Here is a 26,312-nt window from a genome sequence, read left to right on the forward strand (position 1 = left end):
ATAATGCTACTTATGGCCCTATAAGCTGTTCTGTTAGTTCTATCTGTACTAACCCCTACCCCCCACTGGACCCCCATTTCCCTTCCTTAATTCCAAAACTCTGTCTACACTGTCTTCCTCCCTATTTCTCTTGTTGCCTTCCCCAAATCCTAGTTTAAACACTCCTCCACCCTTCTAGCCATCTTCTCCCCCAGCACAGCTGCACCCTCCCCATTGAGATGCAGCCCGTCCCTATGGTAGAGCCTGTAGCCAACAGCAAAGTCAGCCTAGTTCTCCAGGAACCCAAACCCCTCTTGCTTACACCAACTCTGGAGCCACTTGTTTACCTCCTTAATCTCCAGCTGCCTTTCTGGTGTGGCTCATGGTACAGGCAGCATTTCTGAGAAAACTACCTTGGAGGATCTTGTCCTGAGCTTAGATCCTAGATCCAAAAAATTGCTCTTAAGGGCCCTCCCTTGACCTCTAACTTTATCATTGGTGCCAATATGTACCATGACCACTGGGTCCTCACCAGCCTCTGTCGATCTGTGTTTCAAACTCGAGCGCTAGGAAGGCAACACACTGTTCGAAGATCCCGGTCTTTGTGGCAGATTCCCCTGTCTATTCCCATAATAATGGAGTCCCCCATCACTAAAACCTGTCTAGACTGCCCTGCGCTCCCCTTCCCATTCTTACTGGAGTGGTCATCTCCCTGGCAATCAGAGGACATATCGTGCTGCAGCAGTGCTAACCATGTAATTTCATCTCATCTGTCAACTTTACAAACTTGTTAGGGTGTGCCAGTTCAGGACTAGCCTCCCTGATTCTCTTCCATCTACCCCGTCTGTCCCCTAGCTAGCTACCTGCTCATCCTGCTCTCCTGAACTACCCTCCACCTACACATCTACCCCAGCGAGTGCCGGCTCAGTGAGCAGCAAACTCCTTTCTATATTGCCAATGTGTCGTAGTGTTGTAAGTCACTCAGCTGTGTGCTTACTTTATGGAGGTTACATTTGGGATATGTAGCTGTTTACTTATATACAGTAGTTATGTTATCCTTTATTGAAACAATGTTCTCATGTTTTAGTCGTTAGTATTTGCCCTGAAACTCCAAATGCTCATGGTGTTCGAAGACTTTTGACTGCAGTGTACGTCATTCCTGGCCTTTCAGGTTTGTTTACTATGTAAATGCCCTGCGCTACTGCTCCATTCAATTCTATGGAACTGCCAGAGCTACCCAAGTGCTAAACTCGGCTATCTTTGGCAGTCTCACAGAGGTGAAGGAAGAACAGCAGAGCACATGCTAGGCTGCTGCTTCATTCATCTGGAGGAAACAAATGGAAACCTTTTTTTCATGATCAGTTGGAGTCTAAGGGCTCATGTCCACTAGCAAAATGTAATTGCGGAATACGCACTCAATTTTTTCCATAGGGAATCATTGGCCATCCACGGTCAATTAAATTGAATTTTGTACCCGCGGATAGCATTTTAATTGATTTGCGTTTTTCATGCACGGGAAAAAAAACATGGCATGCTCCATTTTAGTGCGGATTCCGCATGGATCGGCCACGTTGCTATCACAGTGCCATCTATAGGTGCGGATATCCGCATGAAAAAAAACAAACATTTAAAGCAAATCCGCGTGTAATCTGCTGTGGAAATCCGCAGCAGATTCTGCGCGGATTGTATTTTTCTAGTGGACATGAGGCCTAAATGATTGGAACCACACTAACTGGATATCCCATAGTCACAGAAGAAGAGAAGTAAGATTGAAACTTGGGACAACTGATGTAATTTAAAAAAACTCAAACCTACCTGGTATCACAACTTGAAGCAGGGATAGAAGTTTAAGTATAAAGATAGGAATCCAACACAGGGCATCTGTAAAGACAATGAAGAAGAACCTCTTTGCTAAGGTCATTTCTTTCTTGATGTGGTTGTGGATTTCAGTTGCCATAATAGCAGTTCGGTGGATACTATAGAACATGCTACTGTAGGAAAACACAATGATGATAAATGCTGCCAAATTCACACCTGTTGGAAAAATATACAACACACGGTTATTATGCATGATATAATGTATAACTGTTAGGCTACAGTCACATGATGGTTGGCCAGATACAGATATTTATCTCTGTATACCAAAAAGAAGATTACAGATATATATGATTCAAACAAGTTTTTATGGGGTAGATGTATGTCAAAGTATGTTTTGTGTCGCTAGCCATGTCGGATCAAGACTGTGGTGATGTCACAAAATCAGTCCCAGCTCATGTGATCCACACATTGGTGCATGCTTAGTGTCATTTTGGCACTGGCCGCGGATATGAGCAGTACTTTCTAGGTGTGTGGATAAATTAGTCAGCTGAGAGGCATGTGGCCCAGCCAGCCAATCAACACCTGTCTGTATACATTTATTCTGGCTCCTCCTCATGGAGGATGCTGGTATACTTTTAGTTTGTAGGTGCAACAAAAAAACAAAAGTCTGCGCATCCAACAAATAAATTACGCTTGAAGGTGCACATTTATAGTTGTGATAATTACAGTAACAAACACATGCTTCAGCACTCATACACACTCAATATCTGCATAAAAATGAACAACTGTTTATCCTAACAACATAAAAAAAAGATCAAACTATGTGGGCCCACCCAACATGTCTGGTGAACCTTGATGGACAGGTTCCTAGCTCTATAGACACCTCTGTTTGGGGAAAAAATACTCCACATGGATGGCAAAGCTGGACACCTGGCTAGCTCTAGAAAGAGGTATCTGTAGAGCTAGGAATCAAACCATCAATCAGGATTTGCCTGGATGTGGCGCATGGGCCCACATAGTTTGATCAAATTATGCATTAGGAACCTTGCATTTTTTATGTGATTAGTATAAACAACCATTGTGCATTTTTATGCAGAGATTGTGTATGAGAAGCATGTGTTTGTTACTGTAATTGTCACAGCCATAGCTTCACTTCTTATATATTTGTTGAAAGTACAGACTTTTGTTTTTTTTGTTGCAAGTGCATTTTTGAAGAAGTGGCTGCGTACATGTGTCATGCACTCCATTTACCCATCTGTCTCAGGTAGTTCAGTGATAGTATATGGTCAGGTATCTAGCTTTCCCATCCATATGGAGGATTTTTAGCCCAAAAAGAGGTGTTTATAGAATTAAGAACACGCCCATCAAGGTTAGCCTGGATGTGAAAGATGGGCCCATAGACTTTGATTAAATTATGCACTAAGAACCTTGCATGTTTTTTCGTGGTTGGTATAAACAACAGTTGTGTATTTTAATGAAGATATTGAATGTGTATGAGTGCTGAAGCATGTGTTTGTTACTCTAATTGTCTAGTCTATAGGTGTTTCTTGTCAAATTAGTGGCTCCTGTTCTATTGTGAGATAAGTCTGTTGTTGTAAAATATATTCTGCAGTGTTATGACATCTATCTCATGACTATTTTGCTGATGTATTACATCTTGTTTTTTGTGTGCTTGTCTCCCTCTATATATATTCCCTGTGTTTTTATGAAACGAACATCTTCCGTATTTTCCAACTAGGGATAGTCAGGGTTGCCCCAGGTTCCTGATGTGTGGTCACCCTCATCAGGGCAAGTGCTCCGCTTTTAGGTAGGGTCTCATTTCATTAGTAGGTTAGGGTCAGATTTCCTGTACCCCCACTCTTTGGTTATGTTACTCATATTTTTGTTTTCCGTGTTAATATATTGTGTATATTCATCTTTTTTAGGACGACAAATTATGTCCGATATGGACAAGGTGTTTTGCGTCCAGCTTAGAGAACATTTGGGAATACATTTCTCAAGTTTACACAAGACATGAATAAAGCTGGCGCTATGTCTTATAACAGCTGATGGGGTTACAGCATCCCATCAGGTACAACAGCCACTTTATTCTAGCAATCAGAGATAAGCAGTGCCAGAGGTGTTTGGAAGCCGCTTTCCTGCCTCTTCCTACTGAAATCCAATCCAAGTACTCATGCTTCTATGGAAGATGGGGGGAAATAACTGGCAATTGAAGACAATGTATATGTCCAAAATAAGAAAATATAAACAGATACAAGATATCAACACGGTAAGTGATAGATAAAAATGGTAGATTTACCTAGTTTAATATTTTCATACATTACAAAAAGTATCTTGAAAAGTCTTTTCTGCTTGAAATACACACTTACTAATGATATTCATTGTTGAGCTTACCTGCACTATCCTGATGAACCAGAGGTTAATTTCTCTCCTTTTCTATATGATCTCTGTGCAACATATCATTTCTTAAGTAATATTTTTTCCCATATAATCCCAACCCAGGACTATCAGACTGTAGGGAAATTTTCCAAGAGAGCCTATGATAAGGAATCCAGATCCCAATCAATACATTTCTTTTAAAGCTACTCAAAAGATTATGGCTTTAGCTTGAGTACAGAATGAAGCTGCTAAGGCTTTAGAAGAAGTGTATGAAGCGCCGGGCTAGTTCTAATAGAGAACACAGCTACGACCCCCTTATCATTTTGGCACAGGCAGAAAGCTCTGACTATGAAAGTGCACAGCAAAATATTTACAGCCAAAAACGTGCCCATGATCATCTTTAAGGAAAACATTTCAAGGGGAGTTTTTGTGGAAGTTCCCAATGCGGATGTAGTAACTCAATAGTTTATGTAGTAAATATTCTTACTACAGAGGGAAAAATTTACTAAGCAAAATGCAACAGAAATCCGTTTCATATGGAACCAAAATAAGGGCATGCCATGTACCAAATGTATTATGAATTTTGCACAATTTTAGCATCTACCTTACAGTTTTAGAAATTGTCTAGAAAGAAAATTAGCCTACAAGAGTTGGGAAATGTCACAAATGTTTGCATAAAATATTCATATTTGTACCATCCATGAGGGGGCCTTAAGAAAGAAAATGGAATACTTATTACTACTGGTGCACATTATGAGCCATCTCTTCTTCAATGTAGCATGCTCCAGATTCATCAACAGTGTGTAAGCCTTGTTTATGAGTTTGCCATAATGCCATGGTGGACTTGGCAGTGGACTTGCCCCAAAGAGTGTAATAAGCTGCAATAATTTAATCATGTCATATATACCATGACAAATGGAAAGAAAATTTGCAACAGTTCTGCTGACTTAGGTCTTACAACAGTATTAATAAATCTCCCCTAGTGTCTGCAAAATCACCATTTCTTTAGGAATAATTTAACCTATTACACTCTTTGGTCATTTTTCCTATCATTGTTGCCTCCATGACCAATTAGTTTTGACTCAGGTACCAAATTACTATGAAGAGTGCATTATCAAGTTCATGTGAAGAAGGAAAATAGCAGTTTTGTACCAAGAGGCAAACTTGTAGTTCTCGGGCTACAATACATATGTAATACCATATGGCATATGCCATTGATAATATTGATATCTGGGCTCCTTCCAGTGTCAGGCCCCAGTTACAACTAATATCTCTGCACCCCTATAGTTATACTCCAGTTAAGGGGAATTAACCATATTTTCTAATTCCAAAAAACACTTGAAAGGGGATGTCTATTCAGAGTGTGTCCCATGAGGGCAATTTGCTGTTTTTGACGCTCTCTATAAATTTAGTGGAAACTGTACTTGCAACACCAACCCCCAACACCCAGAGTATGTATGGAGCTGTGTGCTTCCACCTGACACTGAGATAGTGCCCCATGAACAGCTGATTAGCGGGGTCTGGGCAACAGACCCCTGCTGTTACCTGTTGAGAACCTATCCTGAGGATAGATCATCAGTGGTTTATAAACATCTGCATTAAAGCAAGTTGAAAGTACAGTATATCTATATCAAATTATATAACTTTCATCATTTATGAAGTTTGGAAGAATCCGCTTTAGGCAAATGCCAGTTTATGATCTTCCTTGTCAGTTGTTAGTCTTTAAAACTAGAACAGTACCATATTCATGTATTATGATTTGCTTTGTGCAATCAGCCTTATCTTGGCTGCTTATCATCCAATCTCAATGGACTTCATTAAAATAGTAAGAGTCCAATAGGTCATCCTGCTTCTTGAGCTTATTTACTCTCACGACTCTTCATTTTCTTCTTTTTTTAATGGAAAGATGGAAGAATACCTTTTAAACAAGTCTTGTAGCAATGACTGGGAATTGTGAACCAAAGACAGAATAACCACAAATCCCAGTCATCGTTACAAGAGTTGCTTAAAAAGTTGTTTAAAACATTGACTTGCAGGAATGCTGCCTTCCAACGGGTGGCACTGCAGAGGTATTGTTCCAACTTGCTATTTGCATATTTCTTAGAGGAGCATGAATGGCCTCATAAGTCTCCCCACATACCTTCTAGGTCCCCTTCTAAGGAGAAACGATAATCGTCCTGTCCCACTTCTTTTATATATATATATATATATATATATATGTATATATATATATATATATATATATATATATATATATATACATATATATATATATATATATAAAAACTATACCAATATACTTTCCTTAATTAACATTATATTAGTCTAATAGATTTTGATTGGCAGCTTGATTATTTAGACCACTGTTGTGGCTAATGTTGCCAATATATTTCAATAACTGTTACTACTTGTATAAGAGCACCAACATGATGCTTTTAAAGAGTGTAGTGAGTGAGCATGCTCTCCTGAGAACAAAGTTAGAGTTGAAAGTTCCATCAAACTTTCCCATTCGGGAAGGGGCAGTGCTGGTGGTTATATACTGAACTGTAGCTAGATTTTCCTTCACTTGGGACAAAGTCAGTTCACTCCGCTAGCTCTATATCTAAACACTGTGGTGAAAACACAGTGATCTGCTCCCATCCCCACAGAATCTACATATACCACACCGAGGGTAAAATCCTCAGTGGACAGGTGTCTAGGCCGGATCCCTTATCGGAAACATGACCTTGTTGAATGCCCAGCCCCTAAAGGCCCATTTAGATAGGATGAATGTCGGGCAAACGATGCCCGACACTTGTCCCTGCATATACTTGCTGTTGTGCTGCTGCATGGGAGCTAGTATCGCTGACTCACAGTGGTGCCGCTGCAGGACATTTCTCTCCTCGCGCTCCCCTGCCCCTCTCCATTGACTTAACATAGCGGCCATTCAATAGTGAACGGCTGCTATTTACACTGACGATCATCGTTCAGCTCATCGTCCATCATATATGCTACATAAACGATGGGCCATGAGCTGATCGCTCCTTAGAGGGAGCACTAGTTAAGTTCTACGTACAGTATAGCAATTCTTTCCTATTTTTTATTAGAGAACATAGACAAACATACAGCTATGTGGATGGTGTGAAATTTTAACATAAAAGATATACAAAATTTAGTGGGAAAAATCCTGTGAGGGAGCCAACAGAAACACATAAAGAGGCAAGAATACACTTAGATTAGCATAAGTGAATGAATGAGGAGACTTGTAATTATCATTCACAAGTAAAGCATCATATTTGGTAAAAACTGATTGCCGTGCAGATTTTGATGCAAATTCACTCCTTCAATTAAGAAGATGAAATTTCCAGCAGATCTGCATCAAAATCTGCAAAACAAGGTGCGGATTTTGATGTGGACTTTGGTGCACATCCAAACCCCAATCCACTGTGGAAAATATGCTGTGGATTATGGCAGGGGTCCCCAACTCCAGTCCTCAGGGACCACCAACAGGTCATGTTTTCAGGATATCCTATAGTAAGAACACCTGTGGCAATGTCTGAGGCATTGACCATAATTACATCACCTGTGCAATACTGAGGAAATCCTGAAAACATGACCTGTTGGCGGTCCCTGAGGACTGGAGTTGGGGAACACTGGATTATGGTATGCATCCACACCAAAATTCGCCACATGTGAATGCATCCTAAAAATTGATGATGTAAATTAACAAAAATATTTTGAACATTTTTGCATTTTTGTGCCAGCCTTTGCAAGAACATTCATTTTAAGTAACAGTTAGTACATTATATACTAATTGTCTTACCTAAAAAGATAATCACTGAGTATATCTGAGCCGCAGTGCTTTCCGGTTTTTCTGAGTGTAGTGGGAAGCAGACCCCATTTGTTCCATAATAGTTGTGAAAAATATGTTCATTGCTAAGAGGTATAAAGGCTATAATAAAACCGATAATCCAAATGAGTATTAAGGTGGTTATCGTCCTGCATTTTCCTGGTTTCAGACACCTAAAAGGGTACACTATGCAAATGTATTTTTCCAAAGTCAAGTAGGTAAGAAGTAAGACAGAGACTTCCGTGGAAAGAATTGCTAATGATCCAACTAGCCGACATTGTGTACTGTCCATCCAGGCCTGAGCATTTTTGTTGTATTCACCTCTGTATTTCACATCATAGTATCCAATAACAAATAAATACATTCCCATTAGGCAATCAGCACCTGCAATGTAAAAAAGCAGAACTTCATAATCAATAGAAATAGTGGAAAATTTCTTCATACTAATCATTAGGTTGCACAATGTCTCTCAAAATGAATTTCCACACATTTGGATTACTTTCTGCCTAACTTGGGAGCTGTCTCAGACGACTATGGAGAAAGGTTCCATCAAGATATCGCCCAAATGGAAAAATGTTACAGTGGTCAAGAGAACATGCTGTTGTTGGACCCTTCAGCGAGAGGCTATTGATGAAGGATATAAGAGATAAAAATGACTAAATGGATTGTTCATGTTGTTGATGGACCCTAATGTTATGTATTATAATTTTTTTTAATAAAAATGTACAATTAATAACACCGTGCAACAAATCTTTAAAAAAACTTCCTAACCGAAAGTAATTGATATGTTTCTGTAAAATTAAAACATGCTGATTACACTTGTAAAACTGAATAATAGCAGCACATCTCATTTTCAAGTCATTTAACCCCTTACTAACCAAGCTTTTTTTTACTTTCTAAAAAATTGTTACTCCTTTATTTATCCATCGACGTCGCTGTATGAGGGCTTGTTTTTTGCAGGATGAGCTGTATTTTTCAATAGTGCTATTTTATGTACCGTATAATTTACTGAAAAACTTTTTAAAAGTTCTAAGAGTAAAGTGGATTGGCTGGAATCGGCACACGTGACGGGGCGGAGCTACGCGATGACGCGTAGAAGGGGGCGGAGCCAGAACGCCGCTGCTGCCGGGCAGACCCGAAGGCAGAAGGCCCTTCTGCGCAAGCGCGTGTAATCGGGCGATTAGACGCTAAAGTTAGACGGAGCCATGGAGACGGGGACGCCAGCGCAGGTAAGGTAAGTGAATAACTTCTGTATGGCTCATATTTAATGCACGATGTACATTACAAAGTGCATTAATATGGCCATACAGAAGTGCTGAACCCCACTTGCTTTCGCGAGACAACCCCTTTAAGGCATGCATTTCAAATGGTGTTTCCATATTTTTGTCCAACCCCATTATTTTTAACAATATACCGTATATACTTGAGTATTAGTCGAGGCAATAAGTTTCAACACAAAATACTGGTAAAACTTATTGACTCTAGTATAAGCCGAGCTATACACGAGTACATACTAGGTAAAAAAAAACCCTCCATACACACCTCCCAGCCTGTGTCTGTGCGACAAGCTGCTTGAATTCTCCCCGCTGTCATCCCCCGCTGTCCTCTCTGCTTGACTTTGTCAGTGCTGTGTAAGTAAGCACTGTGATTGGATTGAGCGCCAGCCAATCACAGCTGGCGCTCGATCCAATCACAGCGCTTGCTTACACAGCACTGATGGCAGGGGATTTGAAAGCCGAGCAGGGAGATGACAGCGGGGAAAATTCTAAAGCAGCTTGATTGGCTGTGAATGATCAAGCACCGGCTGTGATTGGCTGACTCTTGATCCAATCACAGCTCTTTCTTACACAGCGCTGACGCCGGGGAATGACAGAGCCGAGCAAAGAGGACAGCGGAGAGAATTCAAGCAGCCTGCCGCACCGCCGCCAGAGACACAGACGCCGGCTGGGAGGTGAGTATGGAGGCTTTTTTAAACCTTCCCTGACTCGAGTATAAGCCGACGGGGGCTTTTCCAGCACAAAAAAATGTGCCGAAAAACTAGGCTTATACTTGAATATATATAGTATATTAAAAAAATTATTTTCTTTATGGAATTTTTTTAACAAATCAGTACTCTATAATTTCTAGCATTGTCAAATCTTTGAATTATAAACCCATTTCTACCAAGCGTCCAGCAATTTTCATTTATCTGGACTTGTAGTTTCTAAAACTCTTGGACATTTTGGTGAAAATAGGAAGATGCAAAGGAAATCGATGCTTAATTTTGAATAAAACACTTTTTTTTTTATCCTGGAGCATACTTTATTAAAGAAGAATTTTCAATGACTGTAAGTTTAACATGATGTTACTTACAACAAAGAGAGATGATGCACATAGCATGTAGCTTGTTCTCTGATCTGATGTATGGCCGTGTGCAGATGACAAAGATATTTCCAAAGCAGGTAGCCACAGAAACAACCCAAACAAATACTCGCTGTACAATACTGGCAAGCAAATTCTCCAGAGAAGAAATGCCATCCGTGTTTGGTTTGCAATTCCGCACATGAGGGGCAAAGCCACAGTACTGGAATTTCTTAAAATATCTACCAACAATAAGAAAAAGTTATAAATGCAAGAAGTGAATGGCTCAGTCAGGATGTTAACAAAAACACAATTGGCTACATATATGAAAAGGGAGTAAAGGCCCTTTTAAACCCAAAGATAATCTTTCAAACGACTGAAAGATTGAGCGATCTATTTGCATGAAGTGTTAATGGCCATTAACATTTTATTATCTTCATTTGCAAGTAAAAGGGCCTCCAGGAGCTGTTTGCAGAGCCCAATGTGTGTTTAAACACATGCCGACGCTGCATTGTTCTCCTCCTGGCTACCAGCAGACTGCATTGTTCTCTCCCAGCTAGTATAAACATGCTGTGGAGAGAACAGCCTGTGGTCTATTAAGAGATAAATGTGTTTTCTTTATCTCTCAGTCGCTAAACGATGGATTTTAGGTTAACCTTTAAATCATCATTCAAACGAAATGTGCACGATGCCCACGTTTACGTGTAATGATTATCGTTTATTTTCGTCCATTTGAACAAATTTTGAGCGATAATCGTTGCCTGTAGGAGGCAATCGACCTTGATATCATTATGATTGTCCTTATTAATACTGCAAATATATAATGCTACACCTGTTAAAAAAGAGCGACCATTGATCATGGTATTAATATGAGGCATATCTAAGTATAACCATTCATATTTACTGGAAAGATTTTTCTAAAAACCATTACATCCCGGGAGATACCACCTGTTCCAAAGACATCTTATAAATAGCAAGGCTTTGACAACTAAGTATAAATTGTCACAGATGCTACAGCAGAAGAGAACAGAGAACTGCCGTGGCATTCAAATACTGTACATTTCCCTAGGAAGGAGGTTATTTGGATTAAGAGAATTCTATTATTAGTTGTCTTATGACATGTGTGAAGATAATTGGTGGGAGTGCGAGAGATAGAACCCATGAGAATCTTTACAACAAAGGGGTCTTATTTGGGTTGACATATTTTCAGTTCTCTGAATAAGTGGCCTTCAGGTGTAAAGAGTACTTTTCAGCCATAGCAACTAAGATAGTTCCTAGACAATTTCCATATGTGAGATCCAAGCTTTAAAGCACTGTGTTTCTGATTAGGAGTACAGCCAAGTGCAGTGCAGTGGCCTCTTTTGTTCATGGACATTCCTTGGGAAGATAATCCAATGTTATACTGTATTCTAAATGAAGGTGCAATACTTCATTGAGGTAGGTGGACATGTATGTGGCATTTGAGTGACAAGCATTCATTTGATTCTAAACGAGATGTGACCATTTTGGCTATTACGCTCCATAGCCTGGAGAAAACATGTTGTGCATAGCAGTGGAAACAGATTCTATTTCATGAAGAAAAGCAGAAAATTACGTACATGTGGGTGAGATTTTTGAGTGGCATAAACATCCTCCTTTGAATATTTGGAATTTCAATTCCCTCAAGACTTCTGAAGCACAAAATAATAATAAAAATGTCATTAGGGTATGTCGTCTACTTCCATACACAGTAGAATAGCTGTGGGGGTGCAGAAGGTAGTCCCATGTAGGCGCAGATGCCTGAAGGGGCATAAACACCCTTCTACCGCAGCATATTAGAATTGCACAGTAAGGTAGTAATGCTGGATTACACTATTGTACTTTATACTGCGAGTTGCACTGGGTCCTAGAAGGCTTGGCATAACAGTACACTGATAGTCCTTCAGAAAAGTCGTTGAAGCGTACAAATGAGAGTTGTTTGAAAACTTTTTAAACAGAGTGCCTATTATTCATCATTAGTTGTTTGCCGAGATATCATTATTAGACAGGATCTCCATGCAAATTCTTTCACAAGTCATACACAGACTGCAACCTTGTACCAGAAAACTTTTGATTAACTTGTGACTACTTTTTAGGTCAGCTGAAATTAAATGACTAGCGACTAATGAGCATATTATTACTTGTCAACCTGTTGGTGGCCGTGTTTACACAAAACGACTGTCATTTGGATTCACGCTTCCTAGTGATATTCGGAAGATAGTCATCCCATGTAAAACCACCATTGGACTAAGTTCTTACGTATATAAGATTATATAAAGTATCATTCCAGTATAAATCTGTAGATTTGTTATAATGTAACTTGTTGAGTCTATAGAACACCTCTAGGCGGGAGATCTGCATAACATATTAGGGAAAACAAGATTTTGAAGAATGAAATATTTGCTTCAAATTCGAAGTGCATGATTTGTATTGCAATACTTACAGGGATTTCAATGTAAGTACATAATCAAACTGGTCCGGTTGAATCTTCTGCATGGGGTTGTAGGAAATATTCCTATATGCAGTATATAAAAAGAGAAAACAGATGTATGTGATTTCTTTGATAGAAATATACTCTCATGTTCTCTGTGCTTTTTGTCAAATTGCCAGAAAAATAATAGATTTATGTATCCTGTACAGTTAAGGTGAAAATAAAAGACCATGGCATCATTCCGTCAGGTATCTGCTGCTCTATGATGGTTAGTATGCAAAAAGGAGCAATCAGTGCTGACAAATGTCAGAGTGTATATGGACATGTCCCCTATTATCAAGGGGAGGGGTCACAACTATTCGTCAGTTTATTCATATATTTCCAGGAGGAATAAAAGAGGAACAAAACAAAATATAGATTTGAGAAAAGATGCTTCTGAATTTTTATTTTACATGGAATGCAAGTATTTATTTAAAAAAATATATCAGGAGAGCAGATAGATCCTCCTAAACCAGCCGGTTTGTTAAACCTTTCCAATCCACTGTCTGACGTCTTCCTACATTCTGATTGAAGCTTGTACAGCTCCAATGTTAGAAACCGTCCGACAGGGTATTCTTACCGTCTATTGCCAGCCACTCTGCTGTCGGAGCCTTTCTGGTGCACACACACTGGCTTTAGCCAGCAGGTGGCACCGTTGTATAACCGCAAAAAGAGAAAGCCTTTTAGAAAACCCTGAATCCAAAATTGGATTGGAAAGGGTTAACATAGACGTAGGGACCAATAAATTGGTGATTGAGAGGGTAGAGAAGGGAATCGTTTCTCCTTTTATCCCCACTCATATACTACATGTATTTGTGTATATGTTCAATATTTTTAGTTACAGTTGGTGTTTACTATGATTGTGTTGATTTCTCAATATTATAACAAAATATTAAGAGGCTTACAATTGTGATAATTCCTTCATGTCCCTAAGTAAAGTTGGGGAAAATGCTTCAATTCTGTTATTAGCCAAGTCTCTGTCAAAATAAAAATGACACATTCATTAAAGTGAATTATGCACATGTATTAACGTTATCATAGTTCCAAAAATCTTTCAAATGCAAGTACATCCATTTTACTTCACTTAATGGTTGAAGATATACTATTTGCATCTTAGAAAGATGATTTCAGCAATAGAACTACAGATGTAGCAAAGTTAAACTTGACTGTGCTAACATTCTGCGGCACATATATCAAACCATTGGAAAGCTATTGTTATCTTAACACAACAAAACATTGTAAAGCAGTGGAAATAGCAAATAAGCTGTTGAACAAAATGTTATGTTAATGTGTTACGAAATAAGTTAAACTTTGCTTTGTCTGTCATTTGAGATATCTTGTGGCATCATTTACTCCTTCAAATTGGCAAACATTTGGCAAGAGGATTGGCAATGAAAGATACTAGGAGAGTTCATGAAACTGGTCAGCAGTGCCTCAAAATTGGTTGTATTGTATCTAGTCATTATGTTTATAATGACTCTTTCTTAGGAGACAATGTGACAACTGAAGTGATTCTTCATCTTTGCTTTACTGTTATAACACTTTTGTCCTACTACCGTAGAACTACATATGGTACATAGAGTTTTCTGCAGAAGTCATATTTTATCATACTTCTGCATGGCAGTTTTGAGCTGCTAAAGTGCAAGTACAAGAAAACTATTTTAATCTAGCATCCAGAAATTCTGTTATGCCCCTTTTAGACAGAACGATTCGTTCAAACGAGTGAAACGGAATGATAGTTCTTCAGTTTAAAAGTGGGCAAAGGAGTGAATGACGAACGAGAATCGTGAGGTTCTCGCACATCGTGCAGTTTCAGCTGGCATAAAAACCAGCCTCGTCTAGTGCACTTCTCGTGCAGTCCAAACACTGATCGATCGCTGTTTCACATAGGAACATGACGTCACCAGCTTGTTCGATTGGGCAAACGAGAATCGTAAAATCGTAAGATCTCAGCCTGTGTAATAGGGCCTTTCTGGTGCTTTCTTCCTAGCAAAATAATCTCAAATCCGAGAAGCAGGATAGGCAATTGGGGAAAAAGTGATAGCTGCACATTTTAGTTTAATATGTTATTATATGCCTTTTTCCTGTCACTTCTTCACTTTTTTATATACTGTATTGTTCTATGATTGCTTTATAATCTAGAATAATTTATAATCCCGGATTCTATTAGGAATTTTAATGCTAGTGATTTCATTTTTATGTTAAGTAAACCTGTTACTAGACTAGGCCCATATGACTTGTCCCTGTTGGCTATTAAACATGCAGTGTCACCCCAACAGACACCTTAGTCAGGTATTCGATACTTACAGCTCATCCAGTCTAGAGAGTGATGAGAAAGTGTTGTCACCTATCGTGAGGATTCTGTTCTTCCGCAAAACTCTGCAAAGGCAAGGTATTAATTCAAATAGACATTCACAATGTGAGTAAATACATATGTACACCAATTCCTCAACTTCTTTGGACTTGAGATAGTTCATAGTGGACCTACGCATTATATTTTTGTTTCATTGGACTAAAGGCCCTTTGACACAACCTGTTTGTCCGGCACTAGTGTTCATCTTAACAATTGCTTGTCCAATTGTGTAAAAGCAGCAAATTCTCATATCATAAAAATGTTTGCTAGTTGGCTGCACATCAAACTGTGCTGCTGACAATGATGGTACGATCCGTTCATCCCCTGATAGAGTCTGAATCAGCCTATGTGAAAGCCAGGCAAGTTGAGTGCCAATCTGGTTGATCGTCATCCATCATCAGAAGTACATTGCTCAATGTAAAAGAATCCTCACACTATGTAAGCGTACTGCCTTAGTGATTGTACTGTATTTAATGGACTGTTTCACTCTTTGTTTGACTATGTAAAGAGATACAGTTATCTGTCTAGTACCTACTGCAATACGCAAGCTTAAAAAATGTATAGGTACCTGTACTGCAAACATTCAGATAGGTTGTGCCATAAATTCTGAATATGAAATTCCGATTGTTCAAAAAGACTTTCTACTCATTATAATAACTATAATAGGGAGATTTTTCTAATCATAAGTTACAGTGTTATTTGTTCTGGTACAAGAAGGAAACCTAATGGAACAGAAGCAAACTGACAGCAATCATGTTTTTGAAACCCCATTGAAAGAGATGGGGAAAAAAGCCTGAAATGTTTAATTTAGTTTTTCTGCTTCAAAAGCGGAAGAGTGAAGGAATTGTAATGGAATGCCTTCACGCAGTGTGAATGGGTCCAAAGTGTGACAGCACTGTCTTTAGGAGTTATAGACATTCAGACACCATCCCATCACACAGTACTGCAGCAATATTTGTCATGAGACATCCAACAATAATGAAGTGAAAATATTTTTAATTAGTTTTATTCTGTCCAAAAACATGGCCTGAGGGAGTAAAAACTGCTTGCAGCATAATCTGTAAACCCCCATCCTTGTGCCATAAGAGTGGCACAAGTTCTTTGGATGGTATTACCCCAGACAATCAGGCTAATTCCCAACACCTCCAGTCACCCCCTATTTCCTTATAGTCGGTAAGCTCTTGTGAGCAGGGCCCACACCCCTATTGTGCAAACTGCCCATCAGTCCAATACTGTGTTATGTCTTGTTTTGTGTGTTTGCCTTGATTTATAAAGCACTGCGGAATATGTTGGCAGTATATAAATAAAGATTATTCCATCTTCCCTATTGGGCTTTGTTTACCTGGCTGCAGTAATGATGTCATAGGGCTCAGTCACACGGGCGCCGATGCGCTTGTGTTATTGCACGATAAGAAGGCCGCACCGGATGCGGACATCTCTCTGCATGACCGGCTCCATTGCCGGCCATGTATTCTATCTGCTGGCCGATGCGGAGAGTCATCCGCACGGGCAGTGCAGTGGTCTTATCCTGCAGAAACACGGGCGCATCGGCGCCCGTGTGACTGAGCCCATATCTAGCACATGTGACCACTGCAGCGAATCCCTGAGGCCTGTACTAGGCATGTAGATATGTCGTCTTTGATTCAGCCAGGTAAACAGGTGAGTACAGAATATAATCGACTTCGTAGTATTTTTTGCCTGTCCCCTCTTACTAAATTTTAGCCTATTTCAAACAACCACTTTAATGTTGCCCTCTATGAAGGTCCTTTAACATTGAACAATTAATCTTAGGAAAGAGTGAATGAGCAAACGATAACCGAGTTGTTCGTTTTCAAACAATGTCAATTCACACGCACAGATGCTCATTGAAATTTCAAAAATCATATATTTCAAGCAGTGTCCTATATTAAGGAGGGAGTTCGAGTCTTCCACTTGTGTCCCTGGGAAATAGGGTAAATCTGTACTTTCATATGGGTGATTTACCTACTGAGTGTTTATTTGTTTCAGGCAGCCTGCAATCTAGATTTTTAACCTTTATCAAGTGGATTTAAATTTATATATAATAAAAGTTAGATTTTAGGGAGCTTGGTATAGGGGTTAATGCCATTGGTTTCTCAGGCTGAGAACAATCACATTTTTCACTTTATGAAATGCTTCAAGGCACTACGAACATCACACAGTTCAAATATTGTCCTAACCATACATGAAGACATTTTTATGACCCGGTCTGCTTTACATTCAATATGCATTGTTTTAATCCACATTTTAATGAAAAGCCAAGACAAATACTTACAGAACAGTTAGTGTAGTGCAGGTACTGAATGTTGTGTTCTTTAAGTTGGGAATGTAATTGCCTTCAAAATCTCTAGAAAATAGACAAACAGCACAAACAAAAATCAGAACCTTAAAAGTACCATCCTACAACACGTATGAGCTGTGGAAAATCTACTGCGGCATTTATGTTGCATTTATGTGGATGGGCAGAATTAATAAACTTTGCAGAATTTGCTGCGTTTTTTGTTGTTGTGGAATTTGTACATGTAATTGCTTTTTTATGTGCAGATTGCGTTTTTGTGATATGGTCGTGATAGTTCCTGCTTCTGAGGTCACACTGGCAAAATGTATTGACAAACATCCACAAACGTGGATTTTCAAGCAGATTCAGGCCTTAGTCACACGGGCGTTTTTTCCCGCGATTTGCGGATCGCATGACGGATGCGCATCCGCAAATCACGTGACTGGGGCCGAAAAATCGCCCGAAAATACTGCTCCTAGCCGCGTTTCAATAGAAACGGGCCGGAGCTGTCCAGCGCATTGAATTCAAAGCAATGCACTGCGGGCGATCGCAGGATAAATTTTTGGGAAGGGCTTAAATATATAAGCCTTTCCCTGCAATTCATCCAGAAATGTGTAAAAAAAAAAAATATATATATACTGTGAGGGGTTAGCGTTTAGGATCGGTAGCAACCTGGGCATAAGCAGTCAGAGACAGTGACACATAGGATAAAGTCTTTAGTCCAGGCTTTGCCTGGGTTTATTTCCAAGCAAAGAAAAGCAAAATACAGGCCTTAACATCAGGCAAATATAACGTAAATCCTGCTCGTCTGAGCACTTACTATACAGGTAGTGTCCCTGTCTACGTACTGGTAAACAAATGGCTCCTGCCCACAGCCAGCCAGGACTCTCAGACCTGCAAAGGTCTCCGCTCTCCCTCCTGGCCCTGTAGGCCCAGGCTTTATAAGGCCTGGTACCAGCCCCACCTGGTACGTGGGAGTGACCATCCCACCCTTCGCTTTGGTCACTCCAGGAAAAGCCGGCCCGGATTATGTGGCTTGGAGCCACTTACACACTACAACGTGTTAGTAGCTTAATGCTACTAACACTATACTGCCGGCTTCCTCCACCGAGCCCAGGCTGCTCGGTGGCACGTATCTGCCCAAGCGCTCCCTAAGGCAGCATAGGAGAGCATCCTAGGTGACACATACCTGCCCTCTAGCACCTTGCCGGTCACCGTCTCACAATACTCACCCGGTCCCGGCAGACGGAGTTCAGCCGCGGCCGGCGGCAGTTCTCTGAACTGCTCTCTGTAGTATTCAGCAGCCGGGGATTTAAAATCCCCACCTGCTGAATGAGCTGCCTCTGATTGGTCACAGCCAGACCAATCAGAGGCAGCTCTCACTCACACCCATTGATGAATTCATGAATGGGTGTGAGTGAGAGCTGTCCCTGATTGGTCCATGCGCTGAGCCAATCAGAGGCACTGCCGCCGGCCGCGGCTGAACTCCGTCTGCCGGGACCGGGTGAGTATATATATTTTTTTTATTTTTACACATTTCTGGATGAATTGCAGGGAAGGGCTTATATATTTAAGCCCTTCCCAAAAATTCATCCCGCGATCGCCGGCAGCCCATTGCTTTCAATGGACAAACATCGTTCTTCTCTGCCACAGCTGTTACAGCCGTGGCAGAGAAGAATGATTTGTCTAGTATATGCTCTCAATGGGGTCGGCGCTGCTGCCGCCGGCCCCATTGAGCGCATATAGAGAAGAGAACAGGAATTGCAGATCGCAGATAGCTGCAATCTGCGATTTCTGTTCTATAATTTATCGGACGAGCGCATAAAAAGCGCTCATGTGTCCAATACCATTGCAAAACAATGGTTTTATAAAATCGCCGGACACATGCGCAAATTGCTCGCAAAAACGCCCGTCTGACTAAGGCCTCAAAGTGTTTTCACAGTGGAAAAGCTGCAAAAAGCACAACATTACTCTATTTGTGGATTATGGTGCAGTTCTTATGTTACCTGTTGAGCTCTATGGCAAAAATCCAATGCAGATACATGCAGTTTTCACAACATAGACATGCTGTGGAAATGTAAAGTGCAATACTTTTCAAATTTGGTGCGGATTTGTTGCAGAAAATTTTTGCGCCATGTGAAGTACTATAAATGCTGCGTTATTTCCGCAGCTCCTCCACCAGCTTTTCCACCTGTGCGAAGGCGGCCTAATTGTTTTCAGTGCTTTAAATTAAAAACGCAAATTAAGTTGTCCTTTAAAGAAGTATTCTGGTCTCAACAAATCTTTTTTAGAAAAATAAGTAAGTCAGAAGGGATCAGCTCATTTGTTCTTTCATCGGCCATGAAAGAATCACCCCTGAAGCCTGTGATTGGCTGAGTAGTCACATGCACAATGAATGGCACATGACCACCCACCACTTGTTCCGAGCCATGGACATTGGGACTCCAGCACTGGACAAGGAGCGACTGGAGTAGGTAAGCATCCATTTTTATATTACACCATTTTAAGCTTGTATATATTTTAAAAGTCTCAGAAAACTTCTTTAGGGAGTGTTCACACATTATGGATTTGCTGCAGATTTTGGTGCAGATCTGCAGCAAATTTTAGGTTTTCAATAGAATTTAAATTGAGCGGGTGAAATCTTCATATCTGCAGCAAAATCTGTAATAAAATCTGTAGCAAAAAGGCAATATATGACCGCACTCTTTAGGTTATAGATGACAAAGAAGGGAGGTTTTCCACTGAGACCCCTCTATTTATTAGTCAGAGGGGATAACTACTGAGGTGTGAAAATATGTTTCTGTATGCACAGCCACATGTCCTTTTACATGGGATGACTTGTCAGGCACAGATGCCCGACAGATCGTCCCAAAGATAATCGTTCCTATGCAGTGGCGTAACTTGAAAGTCTTGGGCCCGAATGCAAAATCTGTAACAGAGCCCCCAACTATAACGCTTTATTCATAGTACTGGGCTCCCTATATGGAGAAGAGAGGCCTTATGGGCCCCCCAAGGCTCCTGGGGCCGGGTGCAACCGCATCCCCTGCATCCCCTATAGTTACGCCAGTGTTCCTATGCTTTTACACAGGAATGATTATTGCTAATGAATGAAGGCAGAGTGGGCCGGAGATCATTCCAGCCTACCTGTCTCCATTTACAGTAAGCAGGCAGTCGTTCATAAGATCTATCATTCAGTTTTCTGCATGCAGAAACTGAAGAATGAATGAGAAGCAAACAAATTCTCATGCATCGTTCAGTCGGGGAAAGCATTTACTCCGAATGATATAATTGTTCAAATTCCGTGTCAGATGCTGGAATCTGAGCTAATCATCCCATGTAAAAGGGCCCTAAGTCAGTCATATCTGACAATCAGCAAAGAACTATGGTTCATGGGGTTGAAACTTCCGGCTATAACTATGAAAGTAGTGCTAAATAACATTGTACCGTAGATACCAAATAGGCCAGGTTCTTATAGTTATGAGCCTCCGTTGCTAACATAAAAACTTTCCTTCCATACCACTAACTGTTCCTAGTCCTTGTAAACTTTATAGACTAAAAATAATGTAACCCAACCCTTGGAATTTGTTTCCTTTTCTTTTTAGTTAAAAACATACTTACAACCAGTTTAGTTTTGGCATGTACTGACAAAGAGGTTTGTCGGGCAGTCGACCCAAGAAGTTGTTCAGCATGACTCTGAAACATAGAGTAAATCATAACATTTTACTTCCTTGCTGATCAATGTATTATAGATTACCCAGCAGAAGAACACAAATCCTTTGGTCAAATGTTGTCAACAGAAATATCACAAGTTGGTCTCATTGGGGTCAAATGTGTTATACATTCTGTTGTCACCTTACTAGATGCACCTTTCTTATTACTTTGCCATTAGAACTGTGTGAATTCTTTATGAAATTATTTCAACAAAGTGTGGGAACATTCCTTAGGAATTCTAGCCCATGCTGGCTTGATGGCATCACATATTTCCTGCAATTTTGTAGCTGTTTATTTCCTGTTCTACTACCCCCAAAAGCATATTTGGTATTTCAGCCGCACATCAGTAGCAGTGAGCGATTCCAGCAACCTGATTGGTTGTTGGGTACACCCCCCCTTTGGAGATGTGCACGAGTAATATTTCACGAGACCAGCGGGGGGTTAGGGTTTAGGGTTAGGTTTACAGTTAGGGTTAGGTTTAGGGTTTGGGTTTAGGGTTAGGTTTAGGGTTGGGGTTTGTTGCCGACCCTCCTACGGCCCTGCTGCTGCTTATTTAACGGGCCGGCCACTCGTGCACATCTCCAAAGGGGAGGGGGGGTGTACCCAACAACCAATCAGGTCGCTGGAATCGCTCACCGCTACTGAAGTGTGGCTGAAATACCAAATATGCCTCCCAAAATATACTCCATTGAATTAAGGCCACTGAAGTACACTTAGGTTAATATGAAATCAGTTTGGGATGATGTGTTGCTTGAGACATATTCAAATTTGCACATTTTTTTAATGTCTGGAGTGGGGGGGTGCATTTTTATCTTTTTGGTTTTGCTTCAAAGTCATATCATAGTTTTTAAAAACCTGTAAAAAACTGCTCATGACTAAAATGATGCAAATTGTTTTCTGTTTGGATCTCACAGAAATTAATGGGATCTATCAAAGGATACTTTTGATGTACATTTTTGGGGTAAAGTGATCATTCTTTGTATGTGTTTTTTACACAATTCTTTAAAGCATCCCTGCTGTTTCAGATGCCTTTAAAGAATAAGCTGGCATGTGAATGTACATGAGGAATAGAACTAGAGGGACTTTCAGCAAAATGTGTCATTTTAGATAAGGCGATTTGCACTTTTGACTGTTATCACATTGGCTATCAAACTAACATAGGTGGTCTCAAAGTGCAGTGACCATTTAAACCTTACATTAAAAGTTAGAATTGTGTAACTTACAACAGTATGAGTGATTTTAATCCCCTGAATATCTGTGGAGAGATGCGGTTAATTTTGTTGTTCTCCATGACTCTGTTGAAAAAAAGACAGAATATACATTAACAGGGTACTGCCATAAGATTAGGGGGCCAGCCATGGAAAAAGGGGTTTTCGTTATATAGTTTTGTGAGAAAATATTCAGTGTAATTTGTCATTTATTGATCTAAATCTCTGCTAGTGTTAACCTTAGGAGTCCAGTGGGCAGGCCTATCATATTAAAAATGTGGTCTGATCTGCAAGGAGCATGTTATAGAGCAGGAGGAGCTGAGTAGATTAATACACAGTTTTGTGAGAAAATATTCAGTACAGCTTATCATTTATTGATTTAAATCTCTGCTCATGTTGAGCTTAGGAGTCCAGTGGGTGGTCCTACAGAGACTACTGTCAGTCACTGACTAGGACTGCCCACTGGACTCTTAACCTCAACATGAGTAGAAATTTAGATCAATAAATGACATGTTACACTGTATATTTACTGTATTAACACTGAATATTTTCTCACAAAACTATATAGTAATCAACTCCGCTCCTCCTGTTCTATACCATGCTGCTTACAGAAGAGATTGCATGTTCAATATGACAGGTTCCCTTTAAGAAATGTTCTCTATAAAAATTGTAGCTCAAATATACCTTAAAGAAAAAGAATATGAACCTTGGTTGCTTTGAAGACACCACTCCTGCCGAATTATCACATGCAGTAAGCAAACAGAGATTACACTGCTATAGCAAAACTTTTAATAGAGTGTCTTACACATCTGAGTACTGTGATTAGAAATATGAAATGTTCATCTTAAAGTAATTGGTTTTTAATTGCAAAAACTTTAGTTCCCATGTGAAAAGTGAAAAAAAACAACTTACAGCCATTCCAGGGTGTGAAGGTCTTGGAATACTCCAGGTTTAAGTGTTGTTATTTCATTGTGACTCAAGTAACTGTAAATAAATAATCAAAATACAACGACTGAGTAGTAAATGTACTTACAGCAGGCTGTACACACATGACTAATATCTCATGTACTTACAGTTTCGTTAAGTTGTGGAGCCCTCTGAATGCATTCACAGATACGGTCTTAATCTTGTTATGCTGTAGATACCTATAAAAATGAAGCAAAAATAAATGACTTTTATTAGATACAGCAATGGTTGTTGATGTTGTGCAACACTAGATGGTGCTACAGAATATACAAAGAACGATCAACCGAGTATATACTGTGATACACTTATCAATCAAAAAGGAAATAACACGAAGCGTACCAATTATACAGTCTACTACGTCCTCTTATATTGTACACTTTCCCCATTTTGCATTCAACTGCTAAATTAAAAAACTGTATATACTTTGACACGATTTGTCTGGGAATTATTAGAACTACTTTTATGCTTTGATTTGTCAGTTTAAAGTTGATGCAGGAGAGAATTGAGCAAAGTAAAGACTTAAAGGGGTTGTCTCGCGCCGAAACGTTTTGTTTTTTTTTCAATAGCCCCCCCGTTTGGCGCGAGACAAACCCGATGCAGGGGTTTAAAAAAAACAAAACGGATAGTACTTACCCGAATCCCCGCGCTCCGGTGACTTCTTACTTACCTTGCGAAGATGGCCGCCGGGATCTTCACCCTCGGTGGACCGCAGGTCTTCTGTGCGGTCCATTGCCGATTCCAGCCTCCTGATTGGCTGGAATCGGCACACGTGACGGGGCGGAGCTACGAGGAGCAGCTCTCTGGCAGGAGCGGCCCCATTCAGAAGGGAGAAGACCGAACTGCGCAAGCGCGTCTAATCGGGCGATTAGACGCTGAAAATTAGATGGCACCATGGAGACGAGGACGCTAGCAACGGAACAGGTAAGTGAATAACTTCTGTATGGCTCATAATTAATGCACAATGCACATTACAAAGTGCATTAATATGGCCATACAGAAGTGTATAGACCCACTTTGTTTCGCGGGACAACCCCTTTAATGAAGCGGTGAATTAATTTTTGATGCTATATTTTAAAGTCCATTTATATAGGACGAATGTCGGGCAAACGATGCCCAACACTTGTCCCTGTGTGTCCTCACTCGGAGCTAGCAGAGCTGTCTCGCTTACGGAGCTCCTAGCAGGGGGTTGGGCAGTGCAGGAGATTTCTCTCCTCTCGCTCCCTTGCCCCACTCCATTGAGATACATGGTGGCCGTTCACTACTGAACTGCCACTGTTTAAACTGAACGATGAGCTTCATCGCTGATCCGTTATGCTGCATGAACGATGAGCGTTGAGCTCATCGTTCAGTTTAAACAGCGGCCGTTCAGTAGGAATGGCCGCTGTGTTATCTCAATGGAGAGGGATGGGGGAAGGAGAGAAATCTCCTGCACTGTCTTGCCCCCCTGTTAGGAGTTCCGTAAGTGAGACAGCTCTGCTAGCTCCCGTGCAGGAGCACGGGAGCGAAGGTACATGGGGATGAGTATCAGGCATCGTTTGCCCAACATTTGTCCCGTGTAAATGGACCTTAACCCCTTAAAGGTGCAGCTAATTTGGCCTTAAGGTCACTTCTTTTTATCTCAATTCTTTTATTGCTGCACTATGAGAACCATAACTTTTTCATTTTTGTTTCATTGTAGTTGCATTAGGACTTCTGGTTGAGGGATGAGTTGTATTTTAAGTCACATATAATGCATTGAAAAACTTTTCTTAATTTTTCAATGCATTAGGAATGGGAACCACCCCCACCCCAGCAATTCCACTGTTGTTTTTGGCCTTTGTTTCTAAGATGTTCACAGTGTGGTGTAAATGATATGCTAGTTTGTTTTTTTTAATCAGATTATTTCTATTGAAATTATATTTTTGAATTGATAATTGCTTGATTTTAAGCATTTTTACATGAACAAGTATAATATACATAGACCATATCATAAACCCACCCAAACAATACAATCAGTCATCATTTTTAAGAAAATCATATTTCACCCCCACCCCAACAAAAAAAATGTTTTGGTACATACATAGAAAAACTAACTCTTCTCCATTTTCTCCCCTCTCCTCCTCATTCCTCCAAATCCCATCAGCTTTTCTACAATACCTCGATGTAACCAGCACTCGATGTGAACTATCCATTGCATATATCAGAACATCTTCCACAAATTCCCTCAAAGTTTGTCAAACAGACTCTTTTTGATATATTTCCCATTCAAAAGATATAACCTCTCTTGTTTTTGTGATAAAATCTCCTACTGTTGGGAGGGCAGGCGGCATCCAATGGGCAGTAATCAGCTTCCATGCATGATACAATGCTCTCTGAATTCCCAAAAGAGTATGTCATCAAGCCCATCAACAATGCCCAATATACAAAATCTGGGATTGAGACCAAGATATATCATTGGGAATTGCTGTAAATAGTAAGATGGTATCTGTCTATATTACACCTTTCGTAGCTCCAGGATAATCCAAGAAAACTCTCCAAAGGGTGTTGAATCATAAGCACAGATACTGACCGGGCCTGAGCAGCATACGCATGTAGTAACTGAAGGAACTGGAATCAATAATTATAAGGAACATCATAAAGTTCTCTAAATTGTTTAAAACTGCAAAAATCCCCCCCAGAATGTCTCTGTCCCCCAAACATTACCCCTCTCTACTCCCATCGGAAAGATCCCTCCAACATAAGAAACTCTGGCAATTTTGGGTTTCTCCAGAGGGGGTGTATAGTAAATCCATCTAATTGCAAAATCTGCTTACATTTATTCCATAATTAACTTAATATTTGCATATAATATATTGTCTCCTCCTTTTACTCCTCTCTCACATACTGTTATAGAGAGGCTACAGTCTGATAAAATTCAAATAAAGCTTCCCCAGTTATAGTATTACCATCAAGCAGGTTCAACGAAA

At 40.1% G+C, this 26,312-nt stretch overlaps 1 protein-coding gene across 1 annotated transcript in view; it reads right to left on the bottom strand.

The window, feature by feature from the left end:
* RXFP1 (relaxin family peptide receptor 1) overlaps window positions 1–26,312 on the bottom strand; it is a 218,959-nt gene that overhangs the window by 13,501 nt on the left and 179,146 nt on the right. Inside the window, exons 6-17 of the mRNA XM_066573587.1 lie at window positions 23,475–23,546; window positions 23,314–23,385; window positions 22,417–22,488; window positions 21,101–21,175; window positions 17,480–17,551; window positions 15,141–15,212; window positions 13,739–13,810; window positions 12,807–12,878; window positions 11,944–12,015; window positions 10,358–10,587; window positions 7,979–8,389; window positions 1,795–2,013 (exon numbers count right to left, since the gene is read on the bottom strand). Of these exons, the coding sequence (XP_066429684.1) occupies window positions 1,795–2,013; window positions 7,979–8,389; window positions 10,358–10,587; window positions 11,944–12,015; window positions 12,807–12,878; window positions 13,739–13,810; window positions 15,141–15,212; window positions 17,480–17,551; window positions 21,101–21,175; window positions 22,417–22,488; window positions 23,314–23,385; window positions 23,475–23,546 (1,511 nt within the window). The remainder of the gene's footprint in view (window positions 1–1,794; window positions 2,014–7,978; window positions 8,390–10,357; window positions 10,588–11,943; window positions 12,016–12,806; window positions 12,879–13,738; window positions 13,811–15,140; window positions 15,213–17,479; window positions 17,552–21,100; window positions 21,176–22,416; window positions 22,489–23,313; window positions 23,386–23,474; window positions 23,547–26,312) is intronic.

Source organism: Eleutherodactylus coqui, chromosome 7 (genome assembly GCF_035609145.1).
Source record: "Eleutherodactylus coqui strain aEleCoq1 chromosome 7, aEleCoq1.hap1, whole genome shotgun sequence".
Taxonomy (NCBI): domain Eukaryota; kingdom Metazoa; phylum Chordata; class Amphibia; order Anura; family Eleutherodactylidae; genus Eleutherodactylus; species Eleutherodactylus coqui.